General features: G+C 45.9%; 1 protein-coding gene across 2 annotated transcripts in view; it reads left to right on the top strand.

The window, feature by feature from the left end:
- Window positions 1-23,193, top strand: part of ZC3H12C (zinc finger CCCH-type containing 12C) — a 188,344-nt gene that overhangs the window by 93,226 nt on the left and 71,925 nt on the right. Inside the window, exon 1 of one of the 2 annotated variants that reach the window (XM_077299829.1) lies at window positions 18,497-18,676. The exons of the other annotated variant lie outside the window; for it this stretch is intronic. Within the exon in view, the coding sequence (XP_077155944.1) occupies window positions 18,653-18,676 (24 nt within the window). The 5' untranslated portion in view covers window positions 18,497-18,652. Of the gene's footprint in view, window positions 1-18,496; window positions 18,677-23,193 lie in introns of those variants that run through there. 2 annotated transcript variants of the gene reach the window in all.

Raw genomic sequence — 23,193 nt, 5'->3', positions numbered from 1 at the left:
AGGCTCATTCCCAGCTGTATCTAGTAATTATGAGTGAATTTGGCGCATCAGTGATGTATTTTCAGGACAACCTCATCTCTACAGAACGATCCAATGGTAAAATAAATTAGGGTCTGAATAAGTGCACAAAATCTTGACAACTGTACAAAAGGAATTGAAGATCTAGAGCCTGGAGTAGTCCTATAACTTCTCAACATGATTATGCTGTCAGTAACTACAGACTGACAAAATGGTAGTCATCAAGACCTTAACATGGTAAGACAAAGCACAAATCACGTAGGTTCAAGTACCATTGTATTACTAAATAAAGTAAAGCCATAAATTATTTTTTTCTTTTTTCCCCTTTTTTCCTTCTATGAAGAACCTACTCAATCAAATGATTGCTGCTCCTGAGATGCACCATAAAAAGAGCTGTCTGAGATTAGAGAAAAGAATTAGATTTTTTTTTCTCCCAGAAATGGTGTCACTCCATTGACTATGATCAGTATAGCTTTCAACTCTAGTAGGTTTCACTCATCAAGCCTTATACAAGGATCTTGAATTACACAGCAACCCCCTGGGTTGAGTCCATAGAGAGGTTGCTTGCTGGTGGAGCTGGTTGGCAGAGAATAGTCAGTGGCAAGTCCGAATCAGGAAGTCAAGGTCAGGAACAAAAATAGAGAGGTGGACAGGTAGCATAGTGTCATGTCCAATGATTCAAGAATCATGGAGACAGTATGGTATTATCATTGTGTTGTTATGCTGCCTTGCAGTAGGGTTTGTCCCTGTCAGAAGTTGCCCTCCCTCTCCCCATGTACTCTGATGTACCTTTGATGTCAGTAACCCCTCTCTTCTTCTTCCTTATTCTGTATGTCAGTCGTATCTGCATCTCTGGTTCACAATAAGTTCTTTATGGGTACTGAAATTGTGCATAACTACAAGAATTTGTCTGAAAAATAAACTTTCTTCTGCAATATTCATACGTGCCTCTACAGTCGAGCCAAGCTATCTGATTAAATCACTTTGTAAGTAACGGTACATAGAGAGCCACAGAGACGGACCCTCATGAGGCCCACACACTCAGCCTAGTTTTCAAGTCAGAATAGTAAAAAAAAAAAACCTTCTATACAGATGGAGCACAGATATCAGAAAGTCCGCTCACAGCATATAGTAATCATCAGTGTGTGTGTAAAGCTCACAACACAGCCTCCTTAACTAGCTTTCACCCTGCTAGATTTCAGCAGCTTACATCACTATATAGATCCTTTCTGCCTGTGAAGAACAATGGCTGAGGGGAACACTACACAGTCAGTGCAAGACCAGCAATCAGATATCTCTAGAGTTTAATCCACAGTCCAGTGAGAAAGCTATGTGCTCTACTAAACAAACATGGAAGTCCAGAGAAGACCTGAACTTTCATGTAATGTATCAGACATATTGCAGAATTGCTGAGTCAGGATCATCTCCCAGTCTGCTTCTCAAGACCTACCACTAGTGAGAGCCCTGGGACAACTGTGTTCAGTTTATGAGATTTATACCAGAAAGGCGAACAAATACATTACAAGTTTGTAGAAGCTTAAGTAATACACATGATTCTCTTGAGGAACTGTGAGGTCTGCAGCAACTTAATTCTGAGAGAGGCCACAAAGTACATGATAGTAAGTCCACGACAGAGGCGAAAATTGCACAAATTCCAGAGACATTATCTCACATTTCTCGGTCCACCAACCAGTCAAAACGATCATCTAAGTCACACTCTTCGAAACCTTCAACTCTCATCGAGCAGCTTATAAGGACATGTAGAAGATCAGGCCACTAAAAAACAAGTCTCCTTTGCACAAAGGAAAACTGAGATGGAAGTGGAAGTGGAGCGCCCCCAGACGCAGGGCCGCGGGGTACTCGGTACCGGGCCTCTCTGTCTCGGTTCTGGGGTTGTCACGGTGGCTAGACCCGGTCCGTGACCCTGCTAAGGGGCGTCCAATGAAAGATGGGATGATGGTGCGTGGTGCAGGTCTCAATGAATAACGAGGACACAGGGTTGCAGTCTCTTTACCTCTTTACTGAAGGCTTCAGGATCCTCAATCCAGAGTACTGCTAACAGGGCTGTCTGAGACCGTCCGGTCCGAAGGCACATCCAGAGTTTCCTTTGCAGGCGGAAATCAGTGCCTACCTTCTAGCGCCTGTGTGTTGTAGTACCTCCCTGCTGAGCACCACGGGATAGTCCTCACAACTGTTGTGTCTGTTTCTGATGTTCTTCTTTCTCACAACTCGTATCTATTCTGATGTTCTTCTCCGTCCCCCAGATGATATGGATAGGACGCACCCATATGACGGGTAGGCCTGGAGTTCTTCCGGGACCCTAGCGTCGCCCCTCTCCCACAATTGCCCCCTATGTCTTCTTAGGTGATTTAGGTGAGACAGCCAACCTAAAATTAACTGTCCTGCCGCTGTTTGAAGTATTGCTTGGAGCCTAATACTTCCTCGGCGTTCCGGCCACCGGCTACGCACCTCAGTAGGATGTTGCCTCGATCTTAAGGCACGACTCCTACTGGCTTTATCTCTTTTTTGCTGCGATCTCGTTTCTCACTTCTCCACAGTAAACCTCGCTTCTTTTCCTTTCTTAGGATGCCACCGCATTCGAGTGCAGGCGCGGCTCCGTAACGTTCTGTTCTGTTCGCTAGGCCACTGTCAGGATCCCACCCCTGACAGAGACCCCCCTGAATCTTCCCCCGCAACACCCTCTGCCACAGGATGTTGCCTGGATCCAACCCAGTCAGCTTCTGACTAACTTCCTACCCAGCCCCCAGTTTTACCAGATTGTGAGGAGTGGCCTAATGCATAGAACCCTTTGCTCCCTCTGGTGGCCAGAATGTGAAGTGTAAAGTGTGACTGTGATACCTGGTCAGGTGAACTCCTTAAGTGCTATCAGACGTACCATCACCCCCTTAGCGGCGGAGCGTCAGTACTGCAACGACCAGGACTCTGGGGCGCTGCAGAAGCAGCTCGTTAGAAGGAAGAAACAAAACCAAAAGCAGCAGCCAAGAAAGCAGCGTAAGACGGTAGAAATGGAAGCCAAGCAGCATGTGAGAAGGTAGAAGTAGAAGCCAAAGCAGCACACAAGAAGGCAGAAATAGAGGCAAGTGCAGAGAAGGAATGTGAGCATGCCACAGCCATGTCAAGGTTAAAGGTCCTGGAACAAGCTATGAATGGGAGTCAAAGAGACAGCATGAGTTTAAGTGATTTTGATACAAAAGACCCTCTTAAGTGCACAACAGACTATGTACTCAGCCAAAATAGTGCACCCCTGACTCCAACAATCATTCCTGACAGCGCAGATATTCCTCCAAGGCAAAATGATGCAGATCCTTCTTCAGGATCCTGCATTCCAGGTCGGTACAATGCACTGCCAATTCCTCATCCTTAACCTCCTTCGTGCACCACAGTGTACCAGGCCTCTGCATCTCAGCAAACCTTATACACAGACACTCACATGCAAGCTAATATGCAGGCAAGTCTTCACGTTCCAGTCTACCACACAGTTCCAGTCCCATGCGTGGCAGAAACTATGCACATTAAACCCATTACTAAACTAAATGACTATGCTGCACCATACTTTCCTGGATTTCTATGTCAAGATACTCCTGGCAAAATGAATAAAACTACTCAGCCAGTAATTGTCTTTCCAAAATCAGAGAAAACTGACATCTGTAACTTTGCAAGGTAGATGGTCTACCGTGAACTTACTAAAACCAGTCTCATAAGGTTCGATAATCAACCTGAAAACTACAGAGGTTGGAAATGTGACCTTAGAATTTTAATTAGTGACCTTGGTATCACTACTGCTGAAGAGCTAGATCTGCTGATCAAGTGGCTTGGGCCACAATCCACAGAGTGGGTCAAGGGATTTAGATCTGTCCACATCAGTAATTCAGCAGCTGATCTCATGGCTGCATAGGAGAGACTACAACAAATCTTTGGCAGTCTTGAGGTCATAGAAAATCCACTGTTCGAGCGACTACAGGATTTTCCAAAAATATCCAGTAAGGACAGTTAAGGAATTCCAAGAGCTCAGTGACCTACCGTTAGATCTCCAGCTGGCCAAGGCAGACACTCACTCACCTGGCCTCAGCTACCTGGACATGCTCGCCAGGTAAAACCAATAGTGGCCGTACAATATACAAGAAAGGTGGGTCAAGATATGGAAGATAAAATCAAGTCTCTTTTCCTCAAATATTCCTACTTATGTGAGTTTATCAATGATATTGCAGAGTATAAGACTGAACCAAGCTTTTACTACTGGGAATCCAGCGGCCCTGGTTCATTCCTTCATAAGTATGAGAGTCCACGTTCGAGCAAAAGAAACCGCAGAAGTCCAGTTTCAGTGAAAAAAAATGATGTTCTTCCCACACCTTCATCAGCTTCAGACAAGAGCGACATAGGGGAAAACGTTGAAAACCCTAATCGACAGTGTCCTATTCATGAGAAGCCACATCCCCTACAGAAGTGCATTGGCTACTGAAAGAAACCGCTCCTGGAGTTTCTAAAGACGTTTTTGGGTATGCTTCAGATGTTACTGTGTGCTTCTACTGAACACTTTGCTTTTGTCACAATAGTCTGAAAAGGCAATGTACACATGTAAGGTTAATCTGTATGCTTATAGAAAGTGATACATAATCAAATGTACATTTTATTTTTTTACCACCACATGTGTAACATGGACATAATATAGGGCATATCGGCAAGGATATATCATAAACAAAGGAAAAAAATGAGTTTAAAGCCCGAATTATGTGTAAGGAATCTTTTATGTAATTAATTTAAAGAAATAGATAAAATACGGTGAGGATGAAAGGAAATACGCACGGAAGAAAGTGACGCACTACACAAGGGCCAGGCTAAAATGAGGTGTTAAAATGATAGCAGCAAAGAAAGTTATAGTAGCAAAAAATGAGCAATAATGAAAATGTATATGTGCTGTGCTGCAGCTTTATAAAAAAATCAATAATTGGTGCAAATCCAAATGGACCCCCATAAAAGAACAGGTACCGTAAATAACAAAAAGATTTGGTGAAAAGATATTTATAAAGTGCCTGTGCACTACTATACTAACACCTTAATCCAATAGTGACCACATGGTATATGTTAGAAAAATATAACATTTAAATAGTATGAAGTATTAACATGCTGTCACAATATCACATTGTATGGTACCTGATGAAAGATGACCAAAAAAGGGGGTGGGTCAAGGACTGTCCCGAGGATATGTCCACCCCGACGCGCGTTTTGGCGTTTGCCTTCGTCAAGACCCCCTGGACTGCTGGATGGGCATGTGATTGCTGCAGCAGTGACCAGAACTGTTCAGAGACCATTTATAAACCGCAGGGAGCAGCACTGTAAAAGGAAAAACACCATATTATGGAAAATAGCCAAATGTACACCATGCACAAAAAATACTTATTTATGGCAAGTGACAGGTCCTCTTCAAGCTCTTGTTGATTATCATTAAAATTATATGATGTTTTCATCCAGGAGGTGTACAAAGAAATCATGGAGACATATAGCAAAAGCCCTAATAGCCCTCTCACCACTCTTCCAACTCTGCCCAAAAAATTATTCGGCAGAGGAGGCCAATTTTTAAAAATGGGTAGAATGACATGTATTGCGGCACATACAGAGTAATTATGCCTCTACTGAAACTCTTTAGCATTCTCACATACTACAATACTGATTTCATGGTCCCAATAGAGTATGAGTCCCCCCAAAATGCCCCCGCAGCATGGTATCCCCACAGTGAATTCCCCCACATTAACCCCAAAGGCGAAGTAAGATGTACCCAGAGTACGATTAACACAGTATAATTTCCCACACAGCATGATGACTCTAAAGTGCCCATCACATAGGCTGATGACCCTATAGTACTGCCACACACATGATGATAGTCTGCACAACCACTTACACAGTATCATTGTCCACACACAACTCACACACAGGAGAACAACACCCTACTTGGTATGATGGACCCCACAGCCCCCATACACAGTATGATGTCCTCCGCTCAGTTTGCTAGCCCCCACACAGGATGAAACCCCCATAGCGCCCCTCTCAGTATGATGCCCATAGAAGCTCCCACTCAGTATGATAACCACCTAATCAAAACAATGTTCTCCACAGTATCATATAGGTTCCCTACAGCCCCCTACAAATACTGACATTAAAAAATAGATTGCCTTATTCCCTCCAGTTTTTGCACTGTGAGGACTGAGGGTCCGCACAGCAGGCACGATTTAGTAATGATTCTTGTTACACCATTTTATTCCAAGGTATCTGAATTGTGAGGATGTATACCCACAGGCGTGGGTGTGGATCAGTGCCACTCGGCGCCAGGTCCCCCCAACTCACGGACCCCATAATGACTGCATGATCTGCCGTGGTACGCCCCTGATGTCATCCATATTAAACACTGTGACTTTGCGTATTGATTTTGGATTTTATCATTTGGAGTTGGTAACTGTGCTTTATCCAAATATACTAACTATAAACTCCAGAAAAGAATAAAAAATCGCAGCAGCATATGAGGACGCCATACCGTGCAATCAATAAATGTTTTACAAGGAGAATGGAATTTGCTTGGACACATTTTCCAATAGATACAAGGCTTTCACTGCAGCCAACTGTCCCTAATGTCCAGATTTGCTCTAGGAAAGGTCTTTTTTTACTTGTGACTATTGACTGAGCACACAATAAAACTCCCCTTGTTCTGCACGTTAGTTACCATCTGTTCCCATTATCTGAGCTTTACTATTTAAAATTCATGGTAAAGCAGGACATTATATGCCAAAAAAGTATACTATGTACAGACTGTGCAAACATAGCATGCTGCTGTGAGTTGTGCTCCAGGGGTCAGGTTGTACCACGCATAGACTACTACTTGGATATGTTAATATAGTGTGCCCGGGAAGTGTCTACAATTTTTTTTTTTATTGCATTATATTTTGTCATTAAACAAATTCTGCTAAAAACAATGAAACATCTAATAATAGTATATAAGAAGACAACGTAGTTTTTGTTTTGAAATGTTTTTTTAACAGTCTGATGAATAAATGATCTGTAGGAACGATCTGTAGGAAGATGCACCGCGAGAGGTGGTGAGTTCTACTTCAATGCAAGTCTTCAAACAGAGGCTGGACAGACATCTGTCTGAGATAGTTTAGTGAAACCAACATTGAGCTGGGGGTTGGACAGGATGACCCTGGAGGTCCCTTCCAACTCTAGCATTCTATGATTCTAAGATAAGATCGATCTTGACCAAGCCTAGAGAGATCCACCAGGGTCTTTTCCACCGTTGTCTTGATAAGTTTAGTGAAACCAACATTGAGCTGGGGGTTGGACAGGATGACCCTGGAGGTCCATTCCAACTCTAAGGGTACTGTCACACTAAACGATTTACCAATGATCACGACCAGCGATACGACCTGGCCGTGATCGTTGGTAAGTGGTTGTGTGGTCGCTGGGGAGCTGTCACACAGTCAGCTCTCCAGCGACCAACGATGCTGAAGGCCCCGGGTAACCAGGGTAAACATCGGGTTACTAAGCGCAGGGCCGCGCTTAGTAACCCGATGTTTACCGTGGTTACCAGCGTAAAAGTAAAAAAAAAAAAAAACAGTACATACTTACATTCCGGTGTCTGTCTCCCGGCGTTCTGCTTCCCTGCACTGTGCGCCAGCCGGAAAGCACAGCGGTGACGTCACCGCTGTGCTCGCTTTCCGGCCGGCCGGCGCTCACAGTGCAGAGAAGCAGAACGCCGGGGGACAGACACCGGAATGTGAGTATGTACTGTTTGTTTTTTTTACTTTTACGCTGGTAACCACGGTAAACATCGGGTTACTAAGCGCGGCCCTGCGCTTAGTAACCCGATGTTTACCCTGGTTACAAGCGAACGCATCGTTGGATCGCTGTCACACACAACGATCCAGCGATGACAGCGGGAGATCCAGCGACGAAATAAAGTTCCAAACGATCTGCTACGACGTACGATTCTCAGCAGGGTCCCTGATCGCTGCTGCGTGTCAGACACAGCGATATCGTATGGATATCGCTGGAACATCACGGATCGTACCATCGTAGCGACCAAAGTGCCGCTGTGTGACGGTACCCTAACATTCTATGATTCTAAGATAAGATCGATCTCGACCAAGCCTAGAGAGATCCAACAGGGTCTTCTCCACCGTTGTCTTGATAGTATTAAGCCATTAAGTATTAAGCGGGTTGCTGGTCTTCCTCTTCGCCTTGTTCCTTCTATTCTCCCAACCATTATGTCCTTCTCCGGTGATTGCTCTCTTTGTATGTGTCCAAAGTAGATAAATTGTAGCTTGGTGATCCTTGCTTCGAGTGACATGTTTGGCTTGATTTGTTCCAAAACTGATTTGTTTGTCCTTCTTGCCATCCATGGTATTGATAACATCCTTCTCCAACATCAGGTTTCGAAGGCGTCTATGTGTAGTGAATGGGAATTATTGAAGTTGTGGATGCAGTTTTTTGAAGAAGAGGTGGATACAAAAGAGAGAAGTAGCTGTATTTCAATTAGGGTATGTGTACGCAAGAATTCGCCACAATAGCATCCACAGCGCTGGTCAATTTACAATGCAGAAATTCTCTGCGGCGTCAGCATGAGATTTATTAAAATCTCATATACAAGCACTGCTACTGTTCTGAGTGATAGATTTTCTTCTTGTCTGTCTGTACTACAGTAGCCGCGCTGTGCCTGAGATTTTAAGACATCTTATGCACGCACTGCGCAGAATATGTGCAGCATATATGATCCGGCACTATGGATTTCAAATCCAGAATTTATGCTACAGATGATATCTCGGATTTACCACACAAGGTCTGCAATGGTAGTTACTTAAGATTTCTTAGCCGAAATAACCCAGGAGCATGTACCATTAGGCTTGTATTAGACATGCAGTTTTTAATGCAGTAAAAGCCAGGAATGTATACAGATATATATATGCAAGAAAGGAGAGATGCAGAAATTCATAAAATAGTAAAGAGTTTATTCAAATTGTTAAAAAATTAAGGCACACTGAAAACACACCAGGTATGTGTGTGTTTGGGGATATAGGGAAAAACATATACAGCGGAATGTAAATGTTTGGGCACCCCTGGTCAAAATTACTGTTATTGTGAACAGTTAAAGTGAACCTGTCAGCAAGATTTTGCTAAGTAAACTACAGGCATTGTCAGATTGATGCTGGTAAACTGATTAAAATGATACCTGGGGTGAAGAAAACGGTAATTAGTTCTTACCGGTAATTGTATTTCCAGGAATCCACCTGACAGCACCATTGGAGGACGTCCTTCTTATCCGCAGTGGGACAGGAACCACAAGTTAAAAGGACCCTCCCCACTCCACCCACCAGTGATTTTCTAAGTACCACATCTGGATGGATGCAAAAAAGAGAGTTTATTTACAATTACACACCAATGTTACATCACATTAGTCAGTAGTAAAAGTTTGCAGTGGGAGGGAACTAGTAGTGCTGTCAGGTGGATTCCTGGAAATACAATTACCGGTAAGAACTAATTACCGTTTTCCAGTCCACCACCTGACAGCACCATTGGAGAATACCAAAGGATGTTTAACTAGGGTGGGACTACTGCATGTAAGACTTTTCTACCAAAGGCTAATTGGTCTGATACGACATCTAATTTATAGTGTCTAGCAAAGGTAGAAAGACTAGTCCAAGTCGCCGCCCTACAGATTTGCTCAGTTGAGGCACCCCCCTTCTCTGCCCATGATGTAGAAATGGCTCGTGTTGAGTGGGCCCTAAGAGTGTCCGGGGGATCTTTCCCTTGGTTTGTATATGCTAGGCTAATCATGTTTTTAATCCACCTAGCAATGGTTGATTTTGCTGGCTTGCAACCCCTATTTGGACCACCGTATTGAATAAATAAGTGAGTGTCCCGTCTCCAGCTTTCTGTCGCCCCCAGGTATTTTAGAACAGTCTCCCTAACGTCAAGGTTATGTTAGACCCCTTCTTTTGCGTTTTTAGGGTGTTGGCAGAAAGAAGGAAGGATTATTTCCTGATTTATATTGGTAGATGATAATACTTTGGGGAGGAAAGCTGGGTTATGTTTGAAGACTATTCTGTCGTCAAAGATTTGAAGATATGGGTTCTGGATAGAAAGAGCCTGCATCTCCCCTAGCCTTTTAGCTGATGTGATGGCAATTAGGAAGGCGGTTTTAAAGGAGAGACTGGCTATGTCCATATCTTCTGACAGTAAGTAAGGGGTTTTACACAAAGTGTTAAGGACCAGGTTTAGGTCCCAAGGAGGAGTTGATTTCCTCACAAGTGGCCTCATTCTCTGTGTGGCCCTGGAAAATCTCGCTATCCAGGGATGAGAGGCTAGTGATGTATGAAAAATACACTAAGTGCTGCAATCTGTATTTTTAGAGTACTAGGCCGAAGGCCCTTGTCAAATCCGAGTTGCAGGAAATCGAGGATTTTAGGGATATCTGGTTTTGAAGTATCCACATGACCTTTTCCCAGAAAGGAACAATACCGCTTCCAGATCTTGTTGTAAATCGCCGAAGTCACCGGCTTTCTGCTTGCCTGGAGTGTGGTAATGACCTCTTCTGACAGGCCTCTGGATCTTAGGGTTTGCCGTTCAGGATCCAAGCAGATAGGTGCAGAGAGTCTGGATTCTTGTGGAACACCGGACCCTGAAGTAGAAGGTCCTGCCTGTTCAGTAGAAAGACTGGTTCTTCTGTTGACATCCTGGACAGTAGAGAAAACCAGCTTCTTTTCGGCCAAAAAGGAACCACCAGGATTACAGTTGCTCTCTCGTCTCGTATCTTCCTGAGTGTCTTCGATATCAGAAGAAGAGGCGGAAATGCGTACAGGAGGCCTTCTCCCCAATACTGAGACAAGGCGTCTACTCCTGTGGCTCCATCTAGAGGATTCAGAGAAAAAAATGCTGTGACCTTTGCGTTTGACCTGGCGGCAAAGAGGTCCACCTGAGGTGTGCCCCATTTCTGGCATAGACCGCTGAATACTTCCGGGTTCAGTTCCCACTCTCCGGGATGTACCGACTTTCGGCTCAAGAAATCTGCTAGTTGATTCTTGGCACCTTCCAGGTGAACTGCCGAGATGGATTTGACAGATCTTTCTGCCCACCTGAAAATCTGGTCTGCTAAGTGTTGCAGTGGTGGATGTCTCGGGCCTCCCTGGTGTCTCAGAAATGCCACTGCTGTGACATTGTCGGACAGTATTCTCACGTGTCTGTCTCGGACCAATGACTGGGCCTGGCCCAACACTTTCCAGATCGCATACAGCTCTCTGAAATTCGATGATCTTGCCGCAATCTGAGGAGTCCATTCTCCCTGGTAGTATGTTCTTCCTATATGACCGCCCCATCCGTATTGACTGGCGTCTGTGGTAACCGTAACACAGGGATCGAGTACCCACGGTACTCCCTCTCTCAGGTTCCTCGGTCTGGTCCACCAGGTTAGGGATCTCTTCACCGACGGAGACACAAGCATCTTCCTGTCTAGGGAACTCTGTTTCCTGTTCCAGGATCCTAGGACTTCTCTTTGCAACTCCCGCGAGTGGAATTGGCTCCATTTCACACAGGGTATGCATGCTGTCATGAAGCCGAGTATCCTCATTGCATCTCTTATGGAGGGGGTACTTCTTCTGAATTGATGGATGTGCCTGATCAAGGCCTCTTGTCTGTCTTCTGGTAAAAAAGATGTTCTTAGATTGGAATCCAAGATCACCCCCAAAAATTTTATTCTGGAATTTGGGACCAGGCAGGACTTTTTCCAGTTCACAATCCACCCCAGCTCCTGTAGGATGGAAAGGGTGAAAGTGCAGTCTATCTTGAGGAGTTTCTGTGATTTCGCCATTATCAGGAAGTCGTCCAGGTATGGAACTATGGTCACATTCTGATTCCTCAAATAGGCCACCACTTCCGACATCAGCTTGGTAAAGATCCTGGGCGCTGAAGCAAGCCCGAAGGGGAGACATCTGAACTGAAAGTGATGTACAATCCCCCTGTTCATTATGGCAAACCTCAGGAATTTTTGGTAGGAGATGTGTATCGGGACATGATAGTATGCGTTGCTTAGGTCTAGGGTACACATTACCATGTCTTTGTCTATTAGAGGCGTCGTGGATCTTATAGATTCCATCCGGAATCTTTTGTACCGGACCCATTTGTTTAATGGTTTTAAATTTATAATCGTCCGGGAGTCCCCGGACGGTTTCTTTATTGAAAATAAATGGGAATAATGGCCTTCGCCTCTTTCTGAGATGGGAACTGGCACAATCGCTTCTAATTCTAACAGCTCCTGGATGTTTGTCCACATGGAGGAGTCGGAGAGCGGGCAAGGTCGGGTTACTACAAATCTTTCTGGGGGACTGCCGGAGAATTCTAATTTGTATCCCTGTGCAATTACTTGTAGAATCCAAGGATTCTGGGACACCTTCTGCCAACCCCCTAGAAATTTCTGTAATCGACCTCCCACCTTTATGTCATTTATTTGACTTTGGTGTACCTGCACTAGGGAAGATGGAGTCTCTACCTTTTCCACCCTTGGGATAAGACCACCTCCCAGTCTTCCCTTTCCCCTTGTAGTCTGTCCTCTGACCAGGTCGGGACCTACGAAAGGGCTGATATTTTTTGGTATTCTCCTCAGGGAAACCCTTCTTTTTATCTGAGGCCTTTTCTAGAATATCGTCTAGAATTGGCCCAAATACTTTATTTCCTGAGAATGGGATTCCACACAATTTATTTTTTGACTGGAGATCCCCCGACCAGGTTTTTAGCCATATGGCTCTTCTGGCCGCATTAGACAGGGATTCGCTTCTAGCCGCAAACCTTACAGATTCGGCAGAAGCGTCTGCCATAAAGCCTGTTGCGAGTTTGAGCAATGGCAATGATTTAAGGATAACCTCTCTGGAAGTCTTGGCTTTGAGGTGATCCTCTAAATCGTCAATCCATAAGTGCATTGACCGGGCTACGTAGGTTGCCGCTATATTGGCCCGTATTATTGCCGCGGAGGACTCCCAAGTTCTCCTTAGTAAACCGTCTGCTTTACGATCCATAGGATCTTTTAATGTGGAAGAGTCCTCAAATGGAATTGAGGTCTTCTTCGCCACCTTTGCTAGTGGGACATCGATCTTGGGAACTTCATCCCACACTTTAATGTCTTCAGGGTTGTAGGGCAGACGAAGTCTAAAGTCCCTGGGAATCACTAGCTTCTTCTCCGCTTCCTGCCACTCTTCCAGGATCATGGAACGAATGTGGTTGTTGACGGGGAAGACTTTTGTCACCTGGGCATGTAATCCGCCAAACATCTCGTCCTGGATCGAGGTCTCCTCTGGCGTATCTTGTAGCTGCATGGTGTTACGCACAGCATAAAGAAGCTCATCTGTGTCTGTTGCGGAGAAGAGATATCTCTTCCCTCTGCCCACAGATCCGTCTCTTTCTTCCTGGTCAGAATCCTCCGAAACCTCACCCTCGGAAGAGGGGCTAGATTCCCTCGGCCTCTTCCGTGAAGTCTGTGGTTCTGACTGAGTAGCCTGGGGAAGATTCAAGCTTGAGATAGAAGCCTGAACCTCCTGTCGAATCATGGTCCTCATACTGGATAGTAGCGCTGTCTGCTCATCACCCACAATTTTGGATGTGCACGATTTGCACAATGGTTTCCGCCAGTTTTCCGGAAACTTAGTGGAACATATCGGGCATTTATTTTTCCCCGATTTTTTCCCTTCGGCTGTGGGGATGGAAGGCTCAGCCTAGGGTAAAATAGAGATACGTGGGCACCGTAAGTAGGGAGCAGGGGGAGGGGTGAGCTTTGTGGTATGGCTTTGCATAGCCCACTCACGTGCCCCTGAAGCTGGTCAGTCCCCTCAGGTCTGGCAGTCTCCTCCATTAGTGCAGATGACAGTATGTACGTTTAGCCGAGTGCTCCCTTTGTCAGGATGGCCGGCGGTATACAGACCCCCCTGGTGAGTTTATATAGGTTTTACCTGGTTGATCCTGCCCTCCTTACCGCCGCTGCGGTGACCGCGCTGTGCCCCTCACCGAGGCCGGCGCTGCTGCCGGCGTCATCCTCCATGCTGGCCGCACCGGAAGTGACGCGGTCGTCGCGACCAGAAGTGACGCGGCCGCTGGACCCGGAAACCGCGGCCGCAAGCTGGAACCGGCCGCTGCTGGAAGCGGTCGCCGCACACACTTCCCGGCATACAGGCACCCGGGCCGAGAGCCCCCCGAGGAGGAAATGGACCCGACCCCAGGAGCAGCGCTACACTGGGGAGGCTGAGGGACCCCCCATGGCAGGTATCAGCCGCAGATATCTTGCGGCGGGGAAGGGAAAGGCTGGGCCCCCCGATCCCCACCATCTGCACAGCACCGTCGGAGGACGTCTTGCAGTTCCTATCCGCAGTGGGACAGGAAAAACACTGGTGGGTGGAGTGGGGAGGGTCCTTTTAACTTGTGGTTCCTGTCCCACTGCGGATAAGAAGGACGTCCTCCAATGGTGCTGTCAGGTGGTGGACTGAAAAATATGTCTTGTGGTTCTTGTGTAATCAGTGTTAGAAGTTTGTAGTTAATGAGATGCCCGTGCTCCAGGGCCGGACTGTAAGCAGAGTCTTATCCTCCAGCTCTAAGCCAGAGAAACCAAGGAAAGACCTGCCCACAGGCCGCCCCGAAGCACAAACAGTCTGTCTGTCTCTGTGATGAGGAACAAGTTTATGAACATGACAGGAATCATTTTAATAGTATGGGCTTGGTGGAAACTATGGGTATGTCAAATTGTATTGCCCTCCATTGGTTTTCTATAAGTTCTACTGGTTTACCGGTTAGCTGCAGATCCAGAAAAGTAATGGATTCAGGGTGAAAACAGCTTGTGAAATGGAGATTAAATATTTTTTGGCTAAGATAATCTAAAAATAATGGTATGTCAGAAATTTGACCTTTACAGATGTGTAAATGTGCCAAATGAAGCGCTAAAAGACAGACACTGCCAGAAAGAAGGTCACTAGTAGTGATGAGCGAGTGTACACGCTCGGGTGTTCTCTGAGTATTTGTTAGTGTTCGGAGATTTAGTTTTCATCACCGCAGCTGAATGATTTACAGCTACAACCCAGCCTAAGGACATGTGGGGGTTGCCTGGTTGCTAGGGAATCCCCACATGTGTTCAAGCTGTCTAGTAGCCGCAAATAATGCTGCTGAGGCAATGAAAACTTAGGCCATGTTCACACTTTGCGGTTTTTACCGCGGAACCGCCGCGATTTTGATTCTGCAGGTCCGCAGCAGTTTCCATAGCGTTTCCGTTTACATGTAAACCCTATGGAAACCGCAAACCGCTGTGCACATGCTGCGGGAAAAAACGCGCAGAAACGCAGCGGTTTAAAACCCGCAGCATGTCACTTCTTTGTGCAGAATCGCTGCGATTCTGCACCCATAGGAATGCATTGAACCGCTTACTTCCCGCATGGGGCTGTGCCCACGTTGCGGGAAGTAAGCGGCTAATGTGCGGGTGGTACCCGGGGTGGAGGAGAGGACTCTCCTCCAGGCCCTGGGAACCATATTTGGGGTAAAAAAAAAGAATAAAAATAAAAAATCATGATATACTCACCTCTCAGCGCTGCACGTGGCCGGACGGTCAGAGTTGCTGTGCAAACAGGACCTGCGGTGACGTCGCGGTCACATGACCGTGATGACGCCGCGGTCACATGACCGAGATGTCACGAAGGGTCCTTCTCGCTCAGCATCTTTGGAACCGGAGCGCCGGGTGCAGCGCCGAGGAGATCCGGACATCAGAGGGTGAGTATAACCAATTTTTATTATTTTTAACATTACTATTGATGCTGCATATTGCTGCATATGCAGCATCAATAGTATAGGCGGAAACCGCGGAACAAACCGCGATAACTCTGCAGGAATAACCGCAGCGGTTTTGCCCTGCAGATTTATCAAATCCGCTGCGGGAGAACCCGCAGAGGGACGCCGCAAAGTGTGAACATGGCCTTAATCTCCAAGCAGTTATACTCGGAGACCATCCGAGCATGCTCGGGAAACCCGAGCAACGAGTACACTTGCTCATCACTAGTCACTAGCGCTGCTTATCCCTTTTTCTCAAGGGAGTGTGGTGAGAATGCCATTTGCCTTATCTTCTTAGGGCAACAAACTTTGTCCCAGCCCTAGTGAAAGTTGTCCTAGGAGAGGTGTCTGTAATCATGTGCAGTAAAAAAAACTTTGCGCCATTTGTTCATGGGTAGCAAGTTGTGCTCTCAGTAGATTTTCTGATCTAATACTGGAAGAACCAGGAAGAGGGTGCTCACTCTGATGTCTAGCCTGTTTTTCCAATCTATTATTGGAGATATGAGGAGTGCTGACATAAGAAGAGGCTGCTCACACTGCTGTCCAGCCTATCAATCTGTTAATGCGTTTTACTACTGGAGATACCAGTGGTACTGAGATAAGAAGATGCTGCTCATACTGCTGTCCACCATGTCTATCTGATCTAATACTGGAGATACCAGGAATGCTGAGGTAAGAAGTGGCTGCACACACTGCTGTATCCTGTCTTTCTTATCTAAGACTGGAAATATCAGTGGTGCTGAGGTAAGAAGAGGGCACTCACTCTGTTGTCCAGCCTGTTTTTCCAATCTTTTACTGGAGCATCCAGGAGTGCTGAGGAAAGAAGTGGCTGCTCACACTGCTGTCCTCCCTATCTATCTGATCTAATTGTAGAGTTATCAGAGGTGTGGTGGTAAGGAGAGGCCATTCACATTGCTGCACACCCTGTGTTTCTAATATAATACTGAAGATACCAGGAGTATTGAGATGAGAGGCTGCTCATACTGCAGTTCATTTTGTCTACCTGATCTAATACTGGAGATACTAGTGGTGCTGAGGCAAGAAGAGGCTGCTTACACTGCTGTCCACCATATCTATCTGATCTAAAACTGGAGATACCAGGGTGCTTAGATAAGAAGAGGCTGCTCACACTGCTGTTCACCCCATCTTTCTTATCTAGTACCGAAGATACTAGGGGTGCTGAGATAAGAAGATGCTGTTCGCACTGCTGTCCACCCTGTCTATCTTATCTAATGCTGGTGATACCAGGGTGCTGAGGTAAGAAGGGGCTGCTCACACTGCTGTCCACCTTTTCTATCTGACCTAATGCTGGAGATACCAGGGTGCTGAGGTAAGAAGAGGCTGCTCACCCTCCTGTCCATCCTGTCTATCTGATCTAATGCTGGAGATACCAGGGGTGCTGAGGTACGAAGAGGCTGCTCACACTGCTGTCCATCCTGTCTATCTGATCTAATGCTGGAGATACCAGGGGTGCTGAGGTAAGAAGAGGCTGCTCACACTGCTGTCCACCCTGTCTATCTGATCTAATACTGGAGATACCAGGGGTGCTGAGGTAAGAAGAGGCTGCTCACACTGCTGTTCACTATGTCTATCCGATCTAATACTGGAGATACCAGGGGTGCTGAGGTAAGAAGAGGCTGCTCACACTGCTGTCCACCCTGTCTATCTGATCTAATACTGGAGATACCAGAGGTGCTGAGGTAAGAAGAGGCTGCTCACACAGCTGTCCATCCTGTCTATCTGATCTAATACTGGAGATACCAGGGGTGCTGAGGTAAGAAGAGGCTGCTCACACTGCTGTCCACCCTGTCTATCTCATCTAAAACTGGAGATACCGGTTTAAACCCGACCCCTGGTGGAGGTCATAATAACAGCTGATTGTGGAGGTGGCAGACATTTATCAATATTATATTGATAATCTATGCTAAGTATCAGTCATCATATAAAAGTAATGGAAACACCCTTTAAAATCAATATCTCAGGCAGGGGTATTTTTGTGGCGTTTAGAAAGAATCATAAATGTAAACACAGATGCGATGTAAATTACGTCTCATGGAGAATCATGCAAAGTTTTTAAAAGCAGAGAAAATGTTCAAAAATGTATAGGGTCATAAATAATCTGATACACGATTATTGTCTCTGTATATGTTACACCGCCGAGACACTACAGGACACGCCATTCACACCCTTCCTCTCACTACTTCCCCATTATCACCCTGCTAATGACTGAAGTTTTTGTTTTCCACACTTATTTTAGAACAGGATATAACTAGCGCAGCCTCCGTATGAACATCGCCCTTAGTCCGTCCCTAGAAATAATAAAATTTTGCCACCAAATAATTTCTTCCTTTGTTTCGTGGTTTCGGAAACAATGCGGGAACGTGAGGCCCATCCAGAGCCAGGTGCTTTTTGTTGGCAGCTTGTTTGCTAATGACTCCAACTCCCAGAGAGCAGCTGCCTTGCTGCCTCCTTTGTATAGGCCATTGTTGCAGCACGCCCCTCGTTAATGCACATGCTGCCCGGGGGCAGACCCTGGGAATGAAATCAACTTAGAAGCCTCCAAACCTGACATAGAGCTAGGGAGGATTTTTTTTGCTTTGCATCTGCCTGGCCAGTCATTGTGTGCCTGCTGGTCCCTCATTGGCTGCATGTCTACTCAGTAATAGGTTCAGCAGATTCACTCCTTTCCCATCTGTTCCCTTCTTCATTGTTCACTCTGCCTGTGATCCGGGTGCTGGCACTGTGTTAAGGACTTTGCTGCTAAAAACCTCTCTGGAAACCAATGTCTGTGTGTTCACCAGCTAAAGTGAGTACACGGTGGATTATTACAATTGCTGGATTTTATGGATTTTATTTTTTTTCTCATTTGGATGTAGCAGAGCTGAGTTTGTCATTTGGTCTAACTCATCGGGGTATGTATTGTATGGTTACAATCTTCTGCTTTAGGCTTGGGATACTCGGCAACTTTGGCCACACCACAGGTCACATGGCAAAAAAAAAAGCTTTATATGCCATAATGCAAATTAAAAGAGGAACATTGCGACCCGCAGGGCCGCAGCAAGCAAGGTGCAAAGTGTCACCACTAGTCTTTATTTGCAACTGGCTTGCCGCTATTGCTATTGCAATACCTTGAACTACGTTGCAGTGGTACAGAGCGATCTTTGGCTGTGTAACCTAAGTCGTGGCTAAAGGAGCCGTGTAGCCATAGGATTTATTCGGTGTCGTTCTCGCTGCATGGCCACAAACCACGTAACATTTGTCGCATGGTATTACTGTAATACAGGATATCGTTCTGCAAAAACGGTTGAAAAATTTGCTTTGTGTGGATAAGCCCTTAAAGAGCTTTACCTTTGCTAGCTCCTGAACCATTGTAAAACAGTGTGCAGCTACAGTCGCACCGTTCCATCTGAATTGATCCTTATCTTAATTGCGTTACAAGGATGCAAAAACTGTAGCTGCAATCTGATCGGAGAGTGGTTAGCACTGCAGGGAAACTTAGCACTACAGTCAAATTTGCAACATTATCTCTGCATGTATCACTGTATAACGAAATCTGATAAAATCCTACGGATGCATTTTCCATTCTTAGGCTACTTTCACACTAGCGTTAACTGCATTACGTCTCAAAACGTCTTTTTTCCGAAAAAACGCATCCAGCAAAAGTTTTTGCTGGATGCGTTTTTTCCCCATAGACTTGTATTGGCGACGTATTGCGACGGATTGACATACGTCGTGTACGTTTTACGACGGATGCGTCGAAATTTGGCGATACGTCGTCGGCAAAAAACGTTGCTTGTAGCGTTTTTTGTCTCCGCCTAAAAAACGTGTCGCGACGCATCCTGCGGCATGCGTCGTTGGCTACAATGGAAGCCTATGAGCGACGGATGCGTCGGGACACGTCGTACGACGCAATGCAGCGCTGCAATACGTTTTTTTACACTGAGCATGCTCAGAAGCTGGATTTTGTTGCCAAATGGCCAGACACCCCCAAATCTATATAAACCTGGCCTGGGCCTTCAACCCCACATATATGGCCACGTATATACGTGGCACTTAAATACGTGGCACTTAAATACGTGGCACTGAAATACGTGGCACTTAAATACGTGGCACTTAAATACGTGGCACTTATATACGTGGCACTTAAATACGTGGCACTTAAATACGTGGCACTTAAATACGTGGCACTGAAATACGTGGCACTTAAATACGTGGCACTTATATACGTGGCACGTATTTAAGTGCCACGTATTTAAGTGCCACGTATATAAGTGCCACGTATTTAAGTGCCACGTATTTAAGTGCCACGTATATAAGTGCCACGTATATAAGTGCCACGTATATAAGTGCCACGTATTTAAGTGCCACGTATTTAAGTGCCACGTATATAAGTGCCACGTATATAAGTGCCACGTATTTAAGTGCCACGTATTTAAGTGCCACGTATTTCAGTGCCACGTATTTCAGTGCCACGTATTTCAGTGCCACGTATCACGTATTTAAGTGCCACGTATTTAAGTGCAATCCTCACAAGAACACCTTCCATCGCTGCCACAAAACTAAAACCCTCAAAGATGGGCTGTAAAAACAGTAACTATATAGTTTTCCATATTTTCCAGTAGCCAATCAAATTTGGGAGCCTCCCATTTTAAAAACGGATCCGTCGTAAAAACGGATGCAACGGATGGTAAAAACGGATGCAACGTATGCAACGCATCCAGTATTTTCGACGGAAACGTTTAGCGGATTTGCGACGGATCCGTCGAAATGCTGTATGCGTTGCATACGTTTTTCACTTTTTTTGACGCATCCGTTTTTTCGGCAAAAAACGGATTTGCGACGTAATGCAGTTAACGCTAGTGTGAAACTAGCCTACTGGTATTTATGGCCAGCCTCCTCCTTCCTGCATGATGTAGTTGTGTATTGTAAGGCATTTATTGCTATGTTTACTTGCTGCTATAATTGGTCAAGGTGCTGGATATTCACTATGCAGGGAGGACATGGATCTCAGAGCAGGTTCTTAATCTTCCCCATACAGGAGGACATGGATCCCAGAACAGGTGCTGAATCTTTACCATACAGGAGGACATGGATCCCAGAACAGGTGCTGAATCTTCTCCATACAGGGAGGACATGGATCCCAGAGCAGGTGCTGAATCTTCTCCATACAGGGAGGACATGGATCCCAGAACAGGTGCTAAATCTTCTCCATACATGGAGGACATGGATCCCAGAGCAGGTGCTGAATCCTCCCCATACAGGGAGAACATGGATCCCAGAGCAGGTGCTGAATCTTCCCCATATAGGGAGGACATGGATCCCAGAGTAGGTGCTAAATCTTCTCCATACATGGAGGGCATGGATCCCAGAGCAGGTGCTGAATCCTCCCCATACAGGGAGGGCATGGATCCCAGAGCAGTTGCTGAATCCTCCCCATACAGGGAGGGCATGGATCCCAGAGCAGGTGCTGAATCCTCCCCATACAGGGAGGGCATGGATCTCAGAGCAGGTGCTGAATATTCCCTACACAGGGAGGACATGGATCCCAGAACAGGTGCTGAATCTTCCCCATACATGGAGGACATGGATCTCAGAACAGGTGCTGAATATTCCCTACACAGGGAGGACATGGATCCCAGAACAGGTGCTGAATCTTCCCCATACATGGAGGACATGGATCTCAGAGCAGGTGCTGAATATTCCCTACACAGGGAGGACATGGATCCCAGAACAGGTGCTGAATCTTCCCCATACATGGAGGACATGGATCTCAGAACAGGTGCTGAATTTACCCCAAACAGGGAGGACATGAATCCCAGAGCAGGTGATGAGTCTTCCCCATACAAAGAGGGCATGGATCTCAGAGCAGGTGCTGAATCTTCCCCAGACAGGAGGACAGAGCGTATGCTGAATCTTTTCCATACAGGAGAGCATGGATCCCAGAGAAGGTGCTAAATCTTCCCCTTTGAGGGAGGACATGGATCTCCGAGCAGGTGCTGAATCTTCTCCATACAAGGAGGACATGGATCCCAGAGCATGTGCTGAATCTTCTCCATACAGGTGGACATGGATCTCAGAGCATGTGCTGAATCTTCTCCATACAGGGAGGACATGAATCCCAGAGGAGGTTCTGAAACTTTCCCAAACAGGAAGGAAATTAATCATAGAACAGGTGATGAATCTTCCCCATACAAAGAGGCCATCGATCTCAGAGCATGTGCTGAATCTTCTCCATACAAGGAGGGCAGAGCATATGCTGAATCTTTCCCAAACAGGAGAGCATGGATCCCAGAGCAGATGCTGAATCTTCCCCTTTGAGGGAGGACATGGATCTCCAAGCAGGTGCTGAATCTTCTCCATACATGGATCTTAGAGCAGGTGATGAAAATTCCCCATACAAAAAGGACATGGATCTCAGAGCAGGTGCTAAATCTTCCCCAGACAGGAGGACAGAGCAGATGTTGAATATTTCCCATTCAGGAGAGTATGGATTCCAGAGCAGGTACTGAATCTTCTCAATTGAGGGAGGACATGAATCTCAGAACAGGTGCTGAATGTTCATACAGGAGGACATGGATCCCAGAGCAGGTGCTGAATCTCCATACATGGAGGACATGGATCCCAGAGCAGTTGCTGAATCTTTCCCATACATGGAGGAAATGAATCCCAGAGCAGGTTCTGAAACTTTCCCAAACAGGGAGGAAATTAATTATAAAGCAGGTGATGAATCTTCCCCATACAAAGAGGACATGGATCCCAAGGCAGGTGCTGAATCTTCTCCATACAAGGAGGACATGTATCCCAGAGCAAGTACTGAATCTAAACCATGTAGGGAGGACATGGATCTCAGAGCAGGTGCTGAATCTTGTCCATACAGGTGGACATGGATCTCAGAGCAGATGCTGAATCTTCTCCATACAGGGAGGACATGAATCCCAGAGCATGTGCTGAAACTTTCCCAAACAGGAAGGAAATTAATCATAGAGCAGGTGATGAATCTTCCCCATACAAAGAGGCCATCGATCTCAGAGCAGGTGCTGAATCTTCTCCATACAAGGAGGGCATGGATCCCAGAGCAGGTGCTGAATCTTCTCCATACATGGATCTCAGAGCAGGTGATGAATCTTCCCCAGACAGGAGGACAGAGCAGATGTTGAACATTTCCCATTCAGGAGAGTATGGATTCCAGAGCAGGTACTGAATCTTCTCCATTGAGGGAGGACATGAATCTCAGAACAGGTGCTGAATGTTCATACAGGAGGACATGGATAACAGAGCAGGTGCTGAATCTTCCCCATTCAGGAGGACATACTGTAGATCCCA

The sequence above is a fragment of the Ranitomeya variabilis genome, chromosome 3 (genome assembly GCF_051348905.1).
Source record: "Ranitomeya variabilis isolate aRanVar5 chromosome 3, aRanVar5.hap1, whole genome shotgun sequence".
Taxonomy (NCBI): domain Eukaryota; kingdom Metazoa; phylum Chordata; class Amphibia; order Anura; family Dendrobatidae; genus Ranitomeya; species Ranitomeya variabilis.
This window is presented reverse-complemented; position numbering and strand designations above follow the sequence as displayed.